Source organism: Nothobranchius furzeri, chromosome 11 (assembly GCF_043380555.1).
Source record: "Nothobranchius furzeri strain GRZ-AD chromosome 11, NfurGRZ-RIMD1, whole genome shotgun sequence".
Taxonomy (NCBI): Eukaryota; Metazoa; Chordata; class Actinopteri; order Cyprinodontiformes; family Nothobranchiidae; genus Nothobranchius; species Nothobranchius furzeri.
In genome coordinates, this window is record NC_091751.1 from 71844830 (window position 1) to 71860642 (window position 15813).

General features: G+C 42.4%; 1 protein-coding gene across 1 annotated transcript in view; it reads left to right on the forward strand.

Moving 5' to 3' along the window:
* The first annotated feature begins 900 nt into the window (after positions 1 to 900).
* Positions 901 to 15813, forward strand: part of wls (Wnt ligand secretion mediator) — a 60938-nt gene continuing 46025 nt past the window's right edge. The window contains exons 1-2 of the mRNA XM_070541827.1: positions 901 to 1149; positions 12764 to 13036. Of these exons, the coding sequence (XP_070397928.1) occupies positions 1044 to 1149; positions 12764 to 13036 (379 nt within the window). The 5' untranslated portion in view covers positions 901 to 1043. The remainder of the gene's footprint in view (positions 1150 to 12763; positions 13037 to 15813) is intronic.

The window sequence follows — 15813 nt, forward strand, 5'->3', positions numbered from 1 at the left end:
TTTATATTAAACATTTACATTTAACATTTATATTTAATATTTAGATTTAACATTTACACTTAGCATTTAGATTTACGTTTAGATGTAGCATTTAGATTTAGATTAAAGTTTTAGATAGATAATTCACATTTGCATTTAACATTTATATTTATATTTAATATTTAGATTTAGATAGAACGTTTACATTTAGATTTAACATTTAGTTTTTGATTTAAGATATGGATTTAGATGTAACTCTTACATATACTTTTAACATTTACATATAGCATTTTTTTAGATTTAGACCTGACATTTAGATTTAACATTTACACTTAGCGTTTAGATTTACGTTTAGATGTAGCATTTAGATTTAACATTCTGATTTAGATTTACCATTTTAGTTTAGATTAAAGATTTAGATTAGCTGAATTTATGACATTTAAACATTATTTTAAATGTGACAAACTGTGACAAAATTTGCTAAATGCAGCAAAAGTGAGCTAAATTGTCAAAACAATGTTTGCTAAATAATTTGCACCAGCAATTTACACTCGACACCCCATACCTTCCTCCCTGTGTGTGTGTGTGTGTGTGTGTGTGTGTGTGTGTGTGTGTGTGTGTGTGTGTGTGTGTGTGTGTGTGTGTGTGTGAACACTAAGTTATTTCATATTTTACTACTTAAGGTGTGTGTGAGCCATCCATCTTGTTTACTAAAAGACTGAGGTGGCCCACATACCTTTTTTAATAAAACACCTGATGCTGCGGTCCTGGGCTAGCACACGGGGCGCTGTTCCCGCCATCCCAACACGCTAACCTGCACTACCTGCAGTGCGGTGGCGCTCGCGCTCTCCTGGCTGCTCAGGAATAAACGTCGGCGCTAGTCGGTCACGTGATCCCTGCTTTCTTTTTTTCTTCCCTCCTTCGAAGTTGAAAGGCAGCAGCAGCAGCAGCAGCAGAGCGGCGGAGGGGCCCAGCTCGCCTGGTGGATGCAGCGTTGTCGCCTCTCTCCTCCGCGTTAGTGTTAGTTTCTCTCTCGGGTTGCTCGTTTTCTCGGAGCTTCAGCGATGGCGGGCGCTATTATTGAAAATATGAGCACCAAAAAGTTGGTGATAGTGGGAGTGATTCTGCTTTTGTTCCAGGCGTTTGCCTTCATGGTCGGCGGGTTGATTGGTAAGTTTTCTTCTTCTCTGACTTTTGTCTTTGAGCTGCGCGCGCGCGCGTGCCTGTTGACGTGCTAACATCTGTAGATGATCAAAAACAGGGACAGAATGAAAGTTTCCAACACTTGTGAGGGTTGTTAGTCAGCCCGGGCGACAGGCGCTAACCTTTAGCAGGAACAGCGCTAAATCACTGCTCCGTATCAAGGTGTTCGCTGTGTGCGTGCATACCTCTGCTGTTGCTCCTCACACCCAGCCCTCAGTGTTCCTCTGATCCAAGCTGGAATGTTCATCCCTCCCTCTTCTCTACTGTGTGTGTGTGTGTGTGTGTGTGTGTGTGTGTGTGTGTGTGTGTGTGTGTGTGTGTGTGTGTGTGTGTGTGTGTGTGTGTGTGTGCGCGCGCGCCCCCAGGCAGCCTCTCTACCTTCCTTTTAACCCCCCCCCCATCTCCTTTCAGACGGAGTCTACTCCTCTCTCTCTCACTGACACACACACACACACACACACACACACACACACACACACACACACACACACACACACACACACACACACACACACACACACACACACACACACACTTTGCTGTCATACTTGCATTTTTCCTTGAGGTCTGCTGAGGAGTTGCTGTCAAGTTTGCTCAGATCCGCCCACTAATGCTCTCCTTCCTGCTGTCTCCTCTCGCATCCACAGCGAGGCTCATGGCCTCTAGAGGTTCTGCTTTTGTAAAAGACGTTTCTTTTGTGCAGAAGCTGGAAACATCCACCAGCCGGGGTTCCTCCCCCACCACTCTGCTGGTAAATTAGCTTGTTTGGCTCTTTCCTGGCTGAGATGGTTTTAATGAAGCCAGATTCCTTTGTGAGTGCTCGGTGGCCGGGGGCTACAGGGGTAATTGAGAAGAAAGAGGTTTTTCTGCCCTTGTTTCCCCACAAACCCGGCAGCACTGCATGGGGTCAAGCAGGCTGAGGGAATTGCCATTATCCTGCAGCGGAGCCTGGAGGGGCTGGGGTGCTGCTAGACCCACAGGTCCACTTGATGAGTGAACTCCTCAGGGGTTGCAGATAATTATAATTAATTCTGTCCACTTTTTATTAACGAGTTTGCCTAATTTTTTACCGACACAAACGCACGCCACAAGAACCCACGTGAGAATGAGAGACTACATAAGCTGCTGCTAGTTGTCATCTAGGAACCAGGCAGGGCAGCTTTGTGTATTGACCCTTTGCACCTACGTCACCTAATCACTTGGGTCCGCCATGCTGGACAGCAAGAGCATGTAAACCATGAGCGACACGAGTACTAAACAAAGGGAAAAGTAGAGCCTGAAATTGTTTTTGCGATCTTTAGCATTCCCTCTACTAGTTCAAGCTCGTGTTCAGTTTTCAGAAGAAGTAGCGCACCTAGACGGGGCTCGTAGAGCGGTATTTACAAAAGTTAAGTGTTATTAACTAGCTTACGAACGTTAGCTTAAGTTCTCGCTGCAGCTGTTCACCGATGTTAACAAGCTGCCTACTTTGCCTAAATTCACCCGACTGGATTTATAACATTGTTATAAACAACGTTTCACTTTACACCGAAGCTGATTTAAAAATGTCCGGATCCCTACTAGTTTTTGCTGCTGGTGGTGTCACCGCGTGTTCAGCTGCTGCTCTCACACCGGAATGAGACAAGATCTCTCTTCACGGCGACGCTAGTACTACATAACGTAATTTTAACACACGTAATCATACATTGGAGTAGGGCTGCACGATATTAGGAAAACCTGCGATATTCGATAACAGTGCTTAATATTGCGATATCGATATTACTCGCGATAAATGAACAAATACTAAAGTATGCAGTGTTGATGTCGTCTGGCGTGTGACGTCTGCTCTGGGTTCAGAGCAAACAAAAACTAATGCATGAATTCCATTATAACATAACATTTTTATTGCAAAAATACAGTTGTGGTCAGAGGTTTACATACACTTGTAAAAAAATATAATATAATGGCTCTACTGAGTGTCCCGTTATTTCTAAAACTCTGATTTTTCTCTGATAGAGTGATTGGAACAGATACTTCTTTGTCACAAAAAACATTCATGAAGTTTGGTTCTTTAATGTCTTTATTATGGGTTAACAGAGAAAAGTGATCACATTTGCTGGGTCACAAATATACATACAACAGTGCTAATTAGGGCTGGGCAATATATCGATATTCTTTAAATATCGGTATAATTTTTAAACAAGATATAAGATGACTTTATATCTTTATATCGATATAACTGGCCAAACTGCTATGCTAACGATTAGCCGCTATGCTAGCGACATGTTGCTCCGTCTCTAAGCGGCTATTACGTGTATTCTCACAAGTTTGCTCAGTCTGAGAGCCTCTGGGTAAATGTGCTGCTCTAAACTTTGCATTTGGCGTCCTGGTTTTTAATTATTTGGGGACGTTCAATGCCTACGGAGTTCTGTTTTCGTCCTGCTTGTGCGGAGAGATGAGCCAAACCCCTCCCTCCCCTGTGTAATGAGGAAACGGCTACGGAAAGCCGGAGTGGCCAAATGACCTGAAACATATTTTAAGGGTTTGAATAGTAAACTATAGGGCTGGGCGATATGACGATTTTAGACCGTTTTACGATCTACACATCTGACGGTCTGTCATATTTGAGAGACCGTTTTATCACGATTCACAGCTCTGCTGTTGAATTTCTGCCTCTGAATGAAAAGGGAACTTACCTCCGGCGAATGACACACCTTTGTTTGACCCTTAACCAATCAGAGTGAGTCATAGTAATATATTAGTGCCCCGCTTGTTTTCACCTGTGTGTGAACAAACATGGCTTCGGCCGCGGCTGAGAGCGACAGCGAGGTTTTCGTTCCGAAGAGGAACGCCTCGTCCGTTATATGGAACTGGTTCGGTTTTTCACCAGATGATAAAGAGCAGCGAAACGTCATTTACAAGGAGAGCGTCAAGGCAAGTGATGGCAACACCACAAACTTGTTTAATCACTTGAAAAGAAGACATCCCAAACAATACAATGAGAGCCAGCTGGCAGCTAAAGCTAAAAAGCCTGCGGCTGCGGCTGCAGCGGCTAGTGCTTCTTCCGGGCAGCAAACGCTAACAAACACACAAAACTCACTCCCTACGACAGAGACAGCAGATGATGGAACAGTGTGACAGATGCAGTGACGTACCACTTGGTAAAAGATTTGTGTCCCGTGCGAACAGTAGAAGGAGCGGGATTTAAGAACATGATAAAAACATTGGATCCGCGCTACGAGTTTTCCAGCCACAAGTATTTTTCGAACACCGCCATTCCACGCATGTACGCTGAATGCAAAGTGAGAGTTGCAGAAAATATTCAGAATGCGCAGTTATTTGCTACCACAAGCGATCTCTGGTCCAGCCGCACTTCAGAGCCGTATTTGAGCTTAACTATCCACTACATGAGCAACTGGGAGCTATATAGTGCAACACTGCAAACAACCTACTAGGGTTGTCACGGTGTGAAAATGTAACCTCACGGTTATTGTGACCAAAATTACCACGGTCTTCGGTATTATCGCGGTATTTTTTTAAACGTGCTACATTTCCACACAATTAAAGAAACTCTGTATATCAGGAAATATTGTCCTCAGTTTGTCTAAATTTAGCCTAAAATGTGTTATTTTGTAATTATGTTGTTTATTTGTTTACATTTTTCCTCTTTAGTCTTTAAAATACCAATATTTGCCCATAACTTCTTATTTTATGTCTGTTTGATGTCATCATTTTAACAATATTAGATCAGATGATACTCAGTACTCGAGTAGCCTTCTAATCAGATACTTTTTTACCCTTACTTGAGTAATAAACCCTATATCAGGAAAATATTGTCCTCGGTTTGTGTCCTTCCAGTGAGCTTTGCAGATGTGGGAAAATGTCATCAGGCAGTAATCGTTGTTAAATTCATAATTATTCTCGGAGAGAGACCAACTCTTATCTGCCCCTGGGAGCCCCGTAATGCATAGCATCATTTCAACATGGCGGTGTCCGCGACACGGTTTATATGCAGGTAGCGGCGCTGCGGCTGCTTTATATAGCGACTCGTTGCATTCTCCCTCAACCCAAATCCTCGGATCACGCATTTTAGCTAAAACGCTAACGTTAGCTTGCCTTGCGTTGACTGTAGAGTTGTGGGTGATGGTCACGCAGATGTGTCATGAGATTTGAAGCGTTGCTGCCTTTCACAGACACTTTTTCTGCACGTGCTGCAAACAGGATAGCCGTCTTCTATCAGCTGTCCCTCAGCATTCTTCAAATATCCAAAAGATGCCCGTACTTCCCACTTTGTCTTCTTTGAGGGATAATAAATGTCCTGAGCGCTGCCGTCTCCTCCTTTGGCCATTATTTCAGCTTTAGCTTCAAGAAAGTTTTGGTTGTAAACAACAAAGCGCGCATGTGCCGCCGGCAACTTCAGCCGATGATACGGTGGCTGGTAAGGGTCACCGCGCCTACACTGCAGCCACGCTAATCCACAGAGATAATATAGTTTTTTAAAAAACAAGACGGTTATTATTGTCAACTTTTTTTTTACCGGGGTTTACCGCTACACCGGTTACTGTGACAACCCTACCTGATCGGTCTGCTTTGATCTATTTTGAAAATTCCGATCAAAACCGATAGGGGCGCTATCGGCCGATTGGGATCAAATGCCGATCCATCGGTGCATCCCTATCCCTTACCAGGGTTTTTAGAATAAATAGTTTAAATGTTAAATAATAGTTTACATCACTTAAATGCAACAGCAAATTCTCTCATTGCTACTGAACATTTTCTCCACTTATGTGGTTATGATATAAGGCTGTTGCTGTAACTGGGAAGTGAACTGTGCTGGGCCAAACTAGGAGAATATTAAGATTTTCTGAGGGAAAGAGAAAAACAATTGTCTACCTTTCAGAAGAGGAACTGGCAAAAAAAAAAAACTACATGGAAAATATGTGAAAACGTTTGTTTTTAACCCCAAAGTGAACAAGTTTACCTAGATCTTAAAAAGCAGCTCAGATGATGAAACTGCAACTATTATTCTGATAACAAGCTAACAAATTGAACTAGCTCCTCTAAGCTAAGCGGCTAGCAGAGCTTCTGACTGACAGTTTATGTGCAGCAGCAAATCAACTATCCTGATTAACAAGGTTATAAAAGCTCATAAATGAAAAATCACTTTGATGTGTGGGGGAACTTTTCCAGGCCCTCTTTAGCAGGGTGGGACTGGGAGGAGAGTGCTGCAGCCCTTTAGCTGGAAGCTAACCGGAGCCTGGGGCTAACATCACCACCCGGTGGAATACTAGTGACATGGAGGTAGGTGGGTTCACCGGCACGTGTCGGAGTCAGCCCGGTTATTGTCAGCTGCTTAACGACACCGAGCGGACTCACGTTCACATTTGAAAGCAGCGCTGATTCCAGAAACCTCAGCACAAAGTGCGTTCGTTAATCTGAGCCAGCATGACGAACAAGGGAAGCGAGTGGCAGCGGGGGCGGAGCGGAGATAGTGGAATTTTGAGGTAAGGGTCTACGTAGGGGGTGGGCGTATTACGTGAACAGACCCATTTGATTGGCCGCATATCAGAAGGGCTACATTTGATTGGTCAAATGATACTTCCGCGTAAAAAAAAAAAGCTGGTTTACAAAAAGTTGATGTATGACACGGATGGAAATGTTTGAACCAAACATTTATCGCCGTTTTTGACGTGCTTTGCGATGGACCTATCGCATGTCCCGTTATCACGATGACGATAATTTTTTGATATATTGTGCAGCCCTAATATATATATATATATATATACACATATATATACACACACATGTATGTATATATGTGTATATATATATATATATATATATACACATATATACACACATGTATGTATATATGTGTATATATATATATATATATATATATATATATATATATATATATATATATATACACACACACACACACACATACCGTAAATCCTCTAATACAGGCCCGGGCCTGTATTTGACTCAAGCTCATCAAGCTCCAGGCCTTTATTGGAAGGAGGGCCAGTATTAGAGGCAGGCCTCTATTTCTATTTGAGCAAAATGAACTAATGGTTCGCTGGAGTTTTTGACAATTAAAATTGCGCCCACATTTTCAAAGTTAAACACATTTCTTTTAACAACGGTAGTTTCTGCTTCAGCCCTCTCCCCCCTCCCCCTGCTTCAGCCCTCTCCCCCCTCCCCCTGCGCAGCGGCCGCAAACTAACTGATGCGCCTGCAGCCTCTCGGAGTTCCTGCTGCTCTAAACATTAAAATAATTATTTCATTTTCTGTTCCTCACTTCTGATTACCTTCAATGGTGTCTGTTTGTTGCAACCAGCAGGTACAAAACCTAACTTGTTTTTATTTGACTATTTTTCTGTCCTGCCTGTTTATTATCTTCCTGCATCTCCTCTCAATCCTAAAGAAAAACTGCTACCTGGGTTCATATATATTCACCTCATGAGTTACCTTTGAACTGCACTTCTAAAAGATCTACCGACGGAGGACAAAACAGGTGATGCGCCCCGCTCCACAGCAGCGAAACGCATCAGGCACAAATAAAAGAATAAAAGACAGAAAACATAAAAGGAAATGAGTCGACATGAACGATCGCGTGTTAAATTAGTTTTTGAGGTGGCGACACCTGATTTGATAACGTTACTGTGGCCGTGCTCATGACGCAGATGTCTGGAGCGCGTCAACAATCAGAGCTTTGCATGCGCAAGCTGGTTAAGGTTAGGATGGGGTGAGGGGAAGGTTAAACTGCAAGAGGGTAAAGGTCATGATTTGGTTAAATGTCCGTTTTACGGCGGGTGTCAGTACCGACGCGCAGGAGCTTGTCACCTGCTGACAGCAGGCTGCTGTCTTTTCCATGGGCTGCATCTTGCCGGTCATTATCACGTGACAGCGACTAGTCGATGACAGGCATAACAAGTCACTATAGAGCGGTGAAGTCGACTAGTGACTAGTTCATACAACCCCTGCTACTGCTCCCCAGAGTGTTCTGCAGCATAATCAGCACGTTCTCTTTGAACTTGATATCAAATGTTCGCCTCCTCTTCGTCTCCGCACGGTTAAAGTCACCCTCGCGGTCTATCACTGGCAAATCAAAAGTGAGACGATGACACATCCGCCCCCCTGTGGTACTTGGGTATATATTAGGGCTGGGTATTGTGGCCAGTTTCCTAAATCGATCCGATTTCGATTCATAAAGTAGGTTATCGATTAATCACGATTCGATTCAGTCTGGTCCTAAATAATTAAAAGGGCTCAACTGCATTTCAAAACACAAATGTAGTTTATTTTTACTTCACCAGAAACAGGTTTTTAACAAAAGCAAATTTAGGCATTCCCAAAGCTTCGATCCAAAATAGAGTCGAGGGAGTGGCAGAGAACCAGTCGAAGATGGTATTCTGAGGCAAGATGATGAGGGTACTACAAACCAGACCACAGAAAAACTAGGGCAGAAACAGGAAGTATTTTAGAAAATAACTAACGCACAGTTCTGGTCACAAGTTTACATACTGTGTTCTTGTCATTAGCCTATTCATCATTTTGATTTACAGGTTTTACATTTTTAGTTAATCCTATTTTTTATATTTTTATGTACATAGCTTCTTGTCCCAGAGATACGAGAGGATGTCAATTACAATTTTGTGCATATTATCAGAATTACATTTAAAAAAAAAATGCATGCAATGAAAGAATTGCTTTGCTGTCACAGACCAAGCTTTTAAGCAAAGGTATCATCCTTTAATTTGACACATTCTCGTGTCTCTTTGGACACAGCAGTCTTGTAACTTCAACAGTTAAGTGCAAAACTTGTAAATTGTGCAGTTTAAACATCAATTGTCAACAAAACTCTTAATTCTCAGTCACTTCTCACCAACTTTAAGCTTCTTGTGCAGGAAAAGGACCTCATTATCCTCCTATACTTTGGCACATCCTGGTGTCTTTAGTCCCTTTTTGGACACAGTGTTCTTCAAAATTCAACAAGTGCAATGGATAAATTGTGCAGTTTTAACTTAAACTGTAAACAAAACTGTCCCACGTCTCAATCACTTCTCACAAACTTTGAGATTCTCGTGCAGGAAAAGAAGCTCATTAACATGATCTGGGGTTAGGCAGCGACTGTATCGCTCGCAGTTGAAAACACCTTCTCCGACGCAATACTGGTCCCTGGGACGCAAAGGTATTGCTTCGCCAGGCGAGCCAAAAGTGGACACTCCCTGGCATTTGACCTCCACCAGGTCAGAGGATTGTCATTCAGTCCAGCTGGATCCTCCGCCCTGTATCGTCTGATTTCATCTTCCGCCCTCATTGCTGGAGTTTTCTGGCCATGCTCCTTCACTGTTGCCAAGTAGACTGGCCCAAGGAGAGACTCCAAGGTGCTGGACATCTTTGGCTTTTTAGCAAAAGTTACACCCCCCATCTCCTTGGCTCCTTCAGCAGCATCCTTCTCATAAGTATTTAGCTAAAGAATAAGACAGGGGGTGACAAAAAATAGATTAAAGAAAAATGCATGATTTCTTTTGTTCAAAGTACAACATGCCTTGAAAATCTTATGATTCTCAATAAAACATTCTTATTAAATTGAACATTTTTTTCTTCAAAATCCTTACCTCAGGTGTAGTGTTGGCAGCGTCGGTCTGCAGTCTGGCGTACGTGTCATCCCGCTCTTCAGCAGACAGGAATGGTAGGGCCTTAAAGCGAGGATCCGGAGCCGATGCTGCATACAATGTGTTCTTAAAGACATTCAACCAATAACTTTTGTTGGGAGGATAAACATAACATGCACACTAATATATTCATAAAAGCAAACAAAAAAGTGCATGGGTGAATGATTACAGCTTCAAGTTAGAAAAGAGCACATAATACAAAATAGCTTTCCTTTAGTAATTTTTATTGTTTGCCCTACATACATGCAGACAGCTTACCATGTTGTCAAGTTGGTCCTTACAGCAGCCTTCAGGTCCCTCACCACGGCGGAGTCTCCGGGGCTGGGGGTGAAGGCCCCCTGCAGCAGGGCGAGAAGCAGCGCGATGACGGACAGAGTTGTTTGCTTGTCCTCCGACATGCGAGTGTAGCTTCTTTCATTGGTTTCAAGACGCGCACCAAATCTTGGGCAGTCGTTACATTCTCCTCTGTTGAGGTGCACAGATCTTTTTCATTTCTTTGCACGTCTTGTGAAAGGAGAGTGGCAGAGATCGCTGGCTGTTGCTCCAAGAAGCGCCCGAACATGTCCAAAGCACTGTTCCACCTCGTCACAATGTCTACTGTTAGCTTGTGCGCTGGTAGTTGTAGCAGCTTCTGTTTTTCTTTAAGTATGTGTTTCGCCGTCGTACTCCAGTGAAAGAACGTTGCTATATGCCTGACTTGAGCCAGCAGACGTGACACGGCTGGGATTCTCAGACCCGCTTGTGAGGCTAAGTTCAGCGTGAGCGCGAAGCAGCTAATGTGCATTAGCTGCATCATGTCCACCGCTCTAACCATACTTGCAGCATTGTCCGTCACGACAGCTGGGCCCCCATTCCTGTATGGCCCCCGTCAACATATCAGCGATATTACCAGAGGTGTGGCTCGTGAGAACTTCGGTGGTCTGTAGCACATGAGACGCTAGGCACCACTCGTTGTTAATGTAGTGAGAAGTCACCATCATATATGACTGCGTTGACAGTGAGGTCCAGGTGTCGCACGTTATGCCAACTCTCTCTGCTGACATCATTTTTGTCAGGATATCTTCTTTCACAGATTTATACATGATGGGGATAACCGTTTCAGTCAGATGTTTACATGGCACCATAACGTATTGGGGATCGAGCACCTGAACGAGCCGCTTGAAGCCGTTTTCCACTACAGAGTACAGCCGTAAATCTTTGCAAACAAAAATTGCGATGGCCTCAGTTATTTTTATGGCCCGTGGAGAGCTGGCTGGCAATGTTAGTGATTCCCTGAGTTTCTGTTGTTTTGCTCCGGACGGCTTGTTGTCGGAAGCTAATGCTAGCTTAGCATGATATCTTGTCAAGTGGTTTCTGAGATTCGTAGTATTTCTACAATAACTGACCTTCACTTGGCAGATCTTGCATATCACTTTGGTGGTATCCAGCTCTTTGCCCTTTTGTGTTTTAAATCCGAAATGGATCCAGACATAAGACCTTAGCTGAGATTGGTCGCAGCCTGAACTTCCACTTGCTTCAGCCATTTTACATATGAACGTGTCACGCAGGGGACGGATGGGGCCAACTCCTTAGGGAAAACTAATCGATCTCAGAACCTATGAATCATTATTGCAAAATTTTATCTGAAATCGATCCAAGATCGATTAAATCCATTTTTTACCCAGCTCTAGTATATAAATATTTATATATATATATAGATATATATATATATATATATATATATATATATATATATATATATATAGATATATATATATAGAGAGATATATATATATAGATATATATAGAGAGAGAGATATATATATATAATATATATAATCTAGACGGGAGGAGATAAAGGCATGGATAACTATTTCAAGTTCATGTTTTGACACCAACATTTGCAGTTTGAAGATATTTCTTAAGTGATAAAAACTGTTTTGGACCAATGTTTTTGAGTGGCTTTCAAAAGACACTGATTGGTCAAAAACACCCAAATTCCTTAAGTTTGTCTTGATGGCAGAAGATAAATTACCAAATTTATGACTAATCAGGGGAACCATCCTCTCAGAGGTAATGATCAGACATTCAGTCTTTTCAGAGTTTACCTGAAGGAAGTTATCTTCTAGCCAGCTGGTGATAGCTGATAGACACTCTAGTAATTCAGACAGTTTATAGAACTCAGATTCCTTAAAAGAGCAGTACAGCTGAATATCATCTGCATATAGGTGGTAAGAGACATTATGAAATGAATCAATTATCTGTCCAAGAGGGTGTATGTGCAGTAGAAACAACAGTGGACCCAAAACAGAGCCTTGGGGTACACCACAGAACAGATCAGTAGAATCTGACATGATTTGGTTTATACAGACACTGCAACTTCTGTTAGAAAGGTACGATCTAAACCAGTCTAGAACGGTTCCAGAGATCCCCACCGAGCCACCAAGTCTGTTAATTAAGGTGTTGTGATCAACAGGGTCAAAAGCTGCAGAACGATCTAACAGTACTAACACTGTGAATTCCCCGTTGTCTGCAGTCATCATGATGTCACTGGAAACTTAAAGTAAAGCTGTTTCTGTTGAACGCTTTTTACCAAAACCAGACTGGAATTTATCAGAACTGTTGTGTAGTTCCAGAGAAGTCATCAGCTGATCCGCCACAACCTTTCCCAATATTTTAGAGATAAAGGGTCATTTAGAAATGGGTCTGTATTTTTTTTAGTGTTTCCAACATCCTGCAATAAAGTGTAAGGAAATATTTTCACAAATTCTCAACACAAGATTATTTTAGTTTAAAAATGATGTAGAAGATGATCAGTAATTAGAGTTTTTATTGTTGTTTTTTTATGACGAACATTTAGAAATATCATGGTTGGCTCTGGAAGGTCATGTTATGTTGACACTTGCCTAATGTCTCACCCTAATATCTCTGTCCCACAGCTCCCAGCCCCACCACAGCTGTCGATTACTTAGCGGTCAAGTGTGTGGGCAAGGCCAGTCACCGACAAGAGACCAAGTGGTTCATGCCTTGGGGTTCCAATCAGTGTGATAAAATCCAGTCGTTTGACGAGGCCGTGGCCAAGAGGATTGAGGCCAACGACATCGTGTTTGCTGTCCACATCCCCATGAGCAACAATGAGATGAGCCCCTGGTTCCAGTTCATATTGGTCATGCTTCAGTTTGACATTGCATTCAAGATGACCAACCAGATAAGTGAGTGCCACAGCAGCCTCCTGGGTTTGGCTCGTGGGGGGTGGGGTGGGGGTGGGGGGGTCTTTAGCTTGAGAAGTCTTATTCTGCATGTTTTAAATATTTGGAGTAAAGTCAATATTTTATCTCTGATTGTTTTTAGTTTCATAATCTAAGATCAAATATTTGCAAATCCTCCCAGTGTGTTGAGCTGCTTTGTAGATATTCCCACCCTCTGTTTGGGTCGGGACAAGGGTCAACCATTCACCTTACTGTAGAAGTGTCACTAATCTGCCATCTTTCTTTGACTGAGAAACTCACAAGAAGAGATGTTTTGATAGAAGAACTTAGAACTTAGGTTTTTGTAAACATTATTTGGATTAAGCTATTAAAGATACACAGGAACTAAACTTTAGTTAATTTTCAGTAATAATGTCCCGAGAAGGGCTGAATCGATCAGACGTTTTGGTGGTACGATTATGGCAGTGTTGGTGAAAACACGTGGGACATTAGTGGCGTGGTTTAATATTGTCCAACAAAGTAGGGCTGCAACAAACGATTATTTGGATAATCGATTAATCGGATGGGGTCTCGACACGATTAATCGATTAATCGGATTACATGGGGACATTTTTAAAAACTGCTAGGGAAACGTTATTTCTCTCCTTCCTTCACTTTATTTAACACAACATTATTAGAAAACAGTTCAATAGCAGAAAAACAACATGCCATCACCTAAATTGTCTTATAAGCTGTATAGACAGAGACCCTAAGCTACATCTATCTGTGACCTAAAATGCTTGGTCCAAGTTAAACAGCTTAAGGGCAATTCTCATCTGTTTTGTTTGATCTCATCTGTTGACATTTATTTTAAATGTAATTAAACATAGGCTGTGAATTAATCAAAATTGATCACTATTTCCAAAAATGACTGAAAAAATACCAAATAAAACAAAAGTAAATGAATGCCATCCTCCTTGTGATGATGCCCTGGGCAACTGCCATAAAGTCACATCAAGAGATGCTGCTGATCATTCCAATGATCCCAAATAGACTCACATTAGGCCACATGAAAGCAACTGAACCCAAAAATATATTAACCAGTATATAACTGCACTCTCACACAACACGCCTGCAGATACAGTTAGGACTCCTCCCTCCCTTTTAAAAGCGTTTTTGCTTCAGAGGACATTGTGGTTGTAAAGCCACATGCTAGTAGTCTGGCCCCGGTGTGATCAACCAGTTTCTGCGGGAATGTGACGGCGGAACCAGGGCCAGATTAACACTTTGTTGTACCCTGGGCAACAATATTCAAGGGCTCCATCATCTCGACCCAAGGATCACCATAATGTGGTCACATACAGAATATTTTACTGTAATATGCAGTAAATATACTCAATACTTGAATGCCTGACAACACGTAACCCGCCCAGAGTAACCTTTGACCCACCTCGTGTGGACTGACCAATGAGGAGAGGGTCTTAACTTGAGGCCCTCTCTTCATTGGTCAGTCTGCATGAGACTGACTCTCAACTGACGTTCAGTCGTAGGCAGCGAAGCGTCTCTGTGCAGCGCAAAAGCCCGGGTGGACAGTTTGTTTAATGTAGGGTGACCATATTTCCATTTCCAAACAAGAGGACAGGGGATCTGTGCCTATGACGTCACACTATGGCAACGCCACACAAACCATGTTGGGACCCATTTTTTGTAAGAACTAAATTAATATCAGATTCTGCCAATAAAAGGGCTCTAAAACAATTCATATGTAAATATTTTGCATATTTAATGCAAAATCTCATTTTTCTGCTTTAGTGCTGCAACAAGGTTTTATTAATAATAAATTATTATACCTTTTGTTTTACTACAGCATCGGTACGCTTCCTGTGCACAGATTATTAAGGATGCTTGTTTCAGCTGTGAGATTAGACGATAGGATCAATGAAAAAAATAAGTTGTCACACACTCCATGGAAACTTTCAGAGAATCCACAAATAGTGGCTTTCAAATGGTTTTGTTACTTTTTACAAGTTTAGAAAAGCAGCAGATGAGACAGCATGTCTGATAATTTAGTTTTTCATCTGATAATATTAGAACATGTCAGCGATGTCTGAGGGGCTTTTATAAACACTGTATAACTAACACTCCTGGAGAGGGTATGGATTACACAGAGGCTTCTGGGGAGCCCAGTTATGGGGGGGGGGGCATTTTGCCTTGGCCCCCAAAATGTCTTGAAACGGCCCTGGGTGTGTGACTGAGTTTTGAAGGTGATCTGAATTGTATCAGATGTATAAATATAACATGTGTATAACTTATTGTTTTTTACTGGTAGAAACGTGTCATTTGACTTTTCAACACTTTGTTTTGTTTTCTTGTTTTTATTGAACTATTTTCCTGTCCTGTCTGTCTCTCATCTTCCTGCATCTCCTCTTAATTCTCCAGAAAATCTGTTGCCTGGATTCTTACCTTTTCACCTCATCAGTTACTTTTGAGCAGATCAAAGGGATCTCCTGACCGAAAAGCGCAGAGCGCGTTTTCGATGCTGCGTGAGGTGAAATCACCACAGCACAGGTGATGAGCTCCGCAGTAGCGCGCTTCAGGCACAAATAAGACAGGAAATAGAGAACATGTGCAGACAAGAACGATCGTGTGCAAACTATAGTTTTTTGGTTGCGCCACTTTGAGAATGGACAGTGCGCTGGAAGCAGCTGCCTGGATCGCTGTGCAACAATGCGGAACCGGTTCGCAGCAGCGCAAGTCTGCCGGCTCTCCCTCGCGCTGATCTGCCGGCTCTCCCTCGCGCT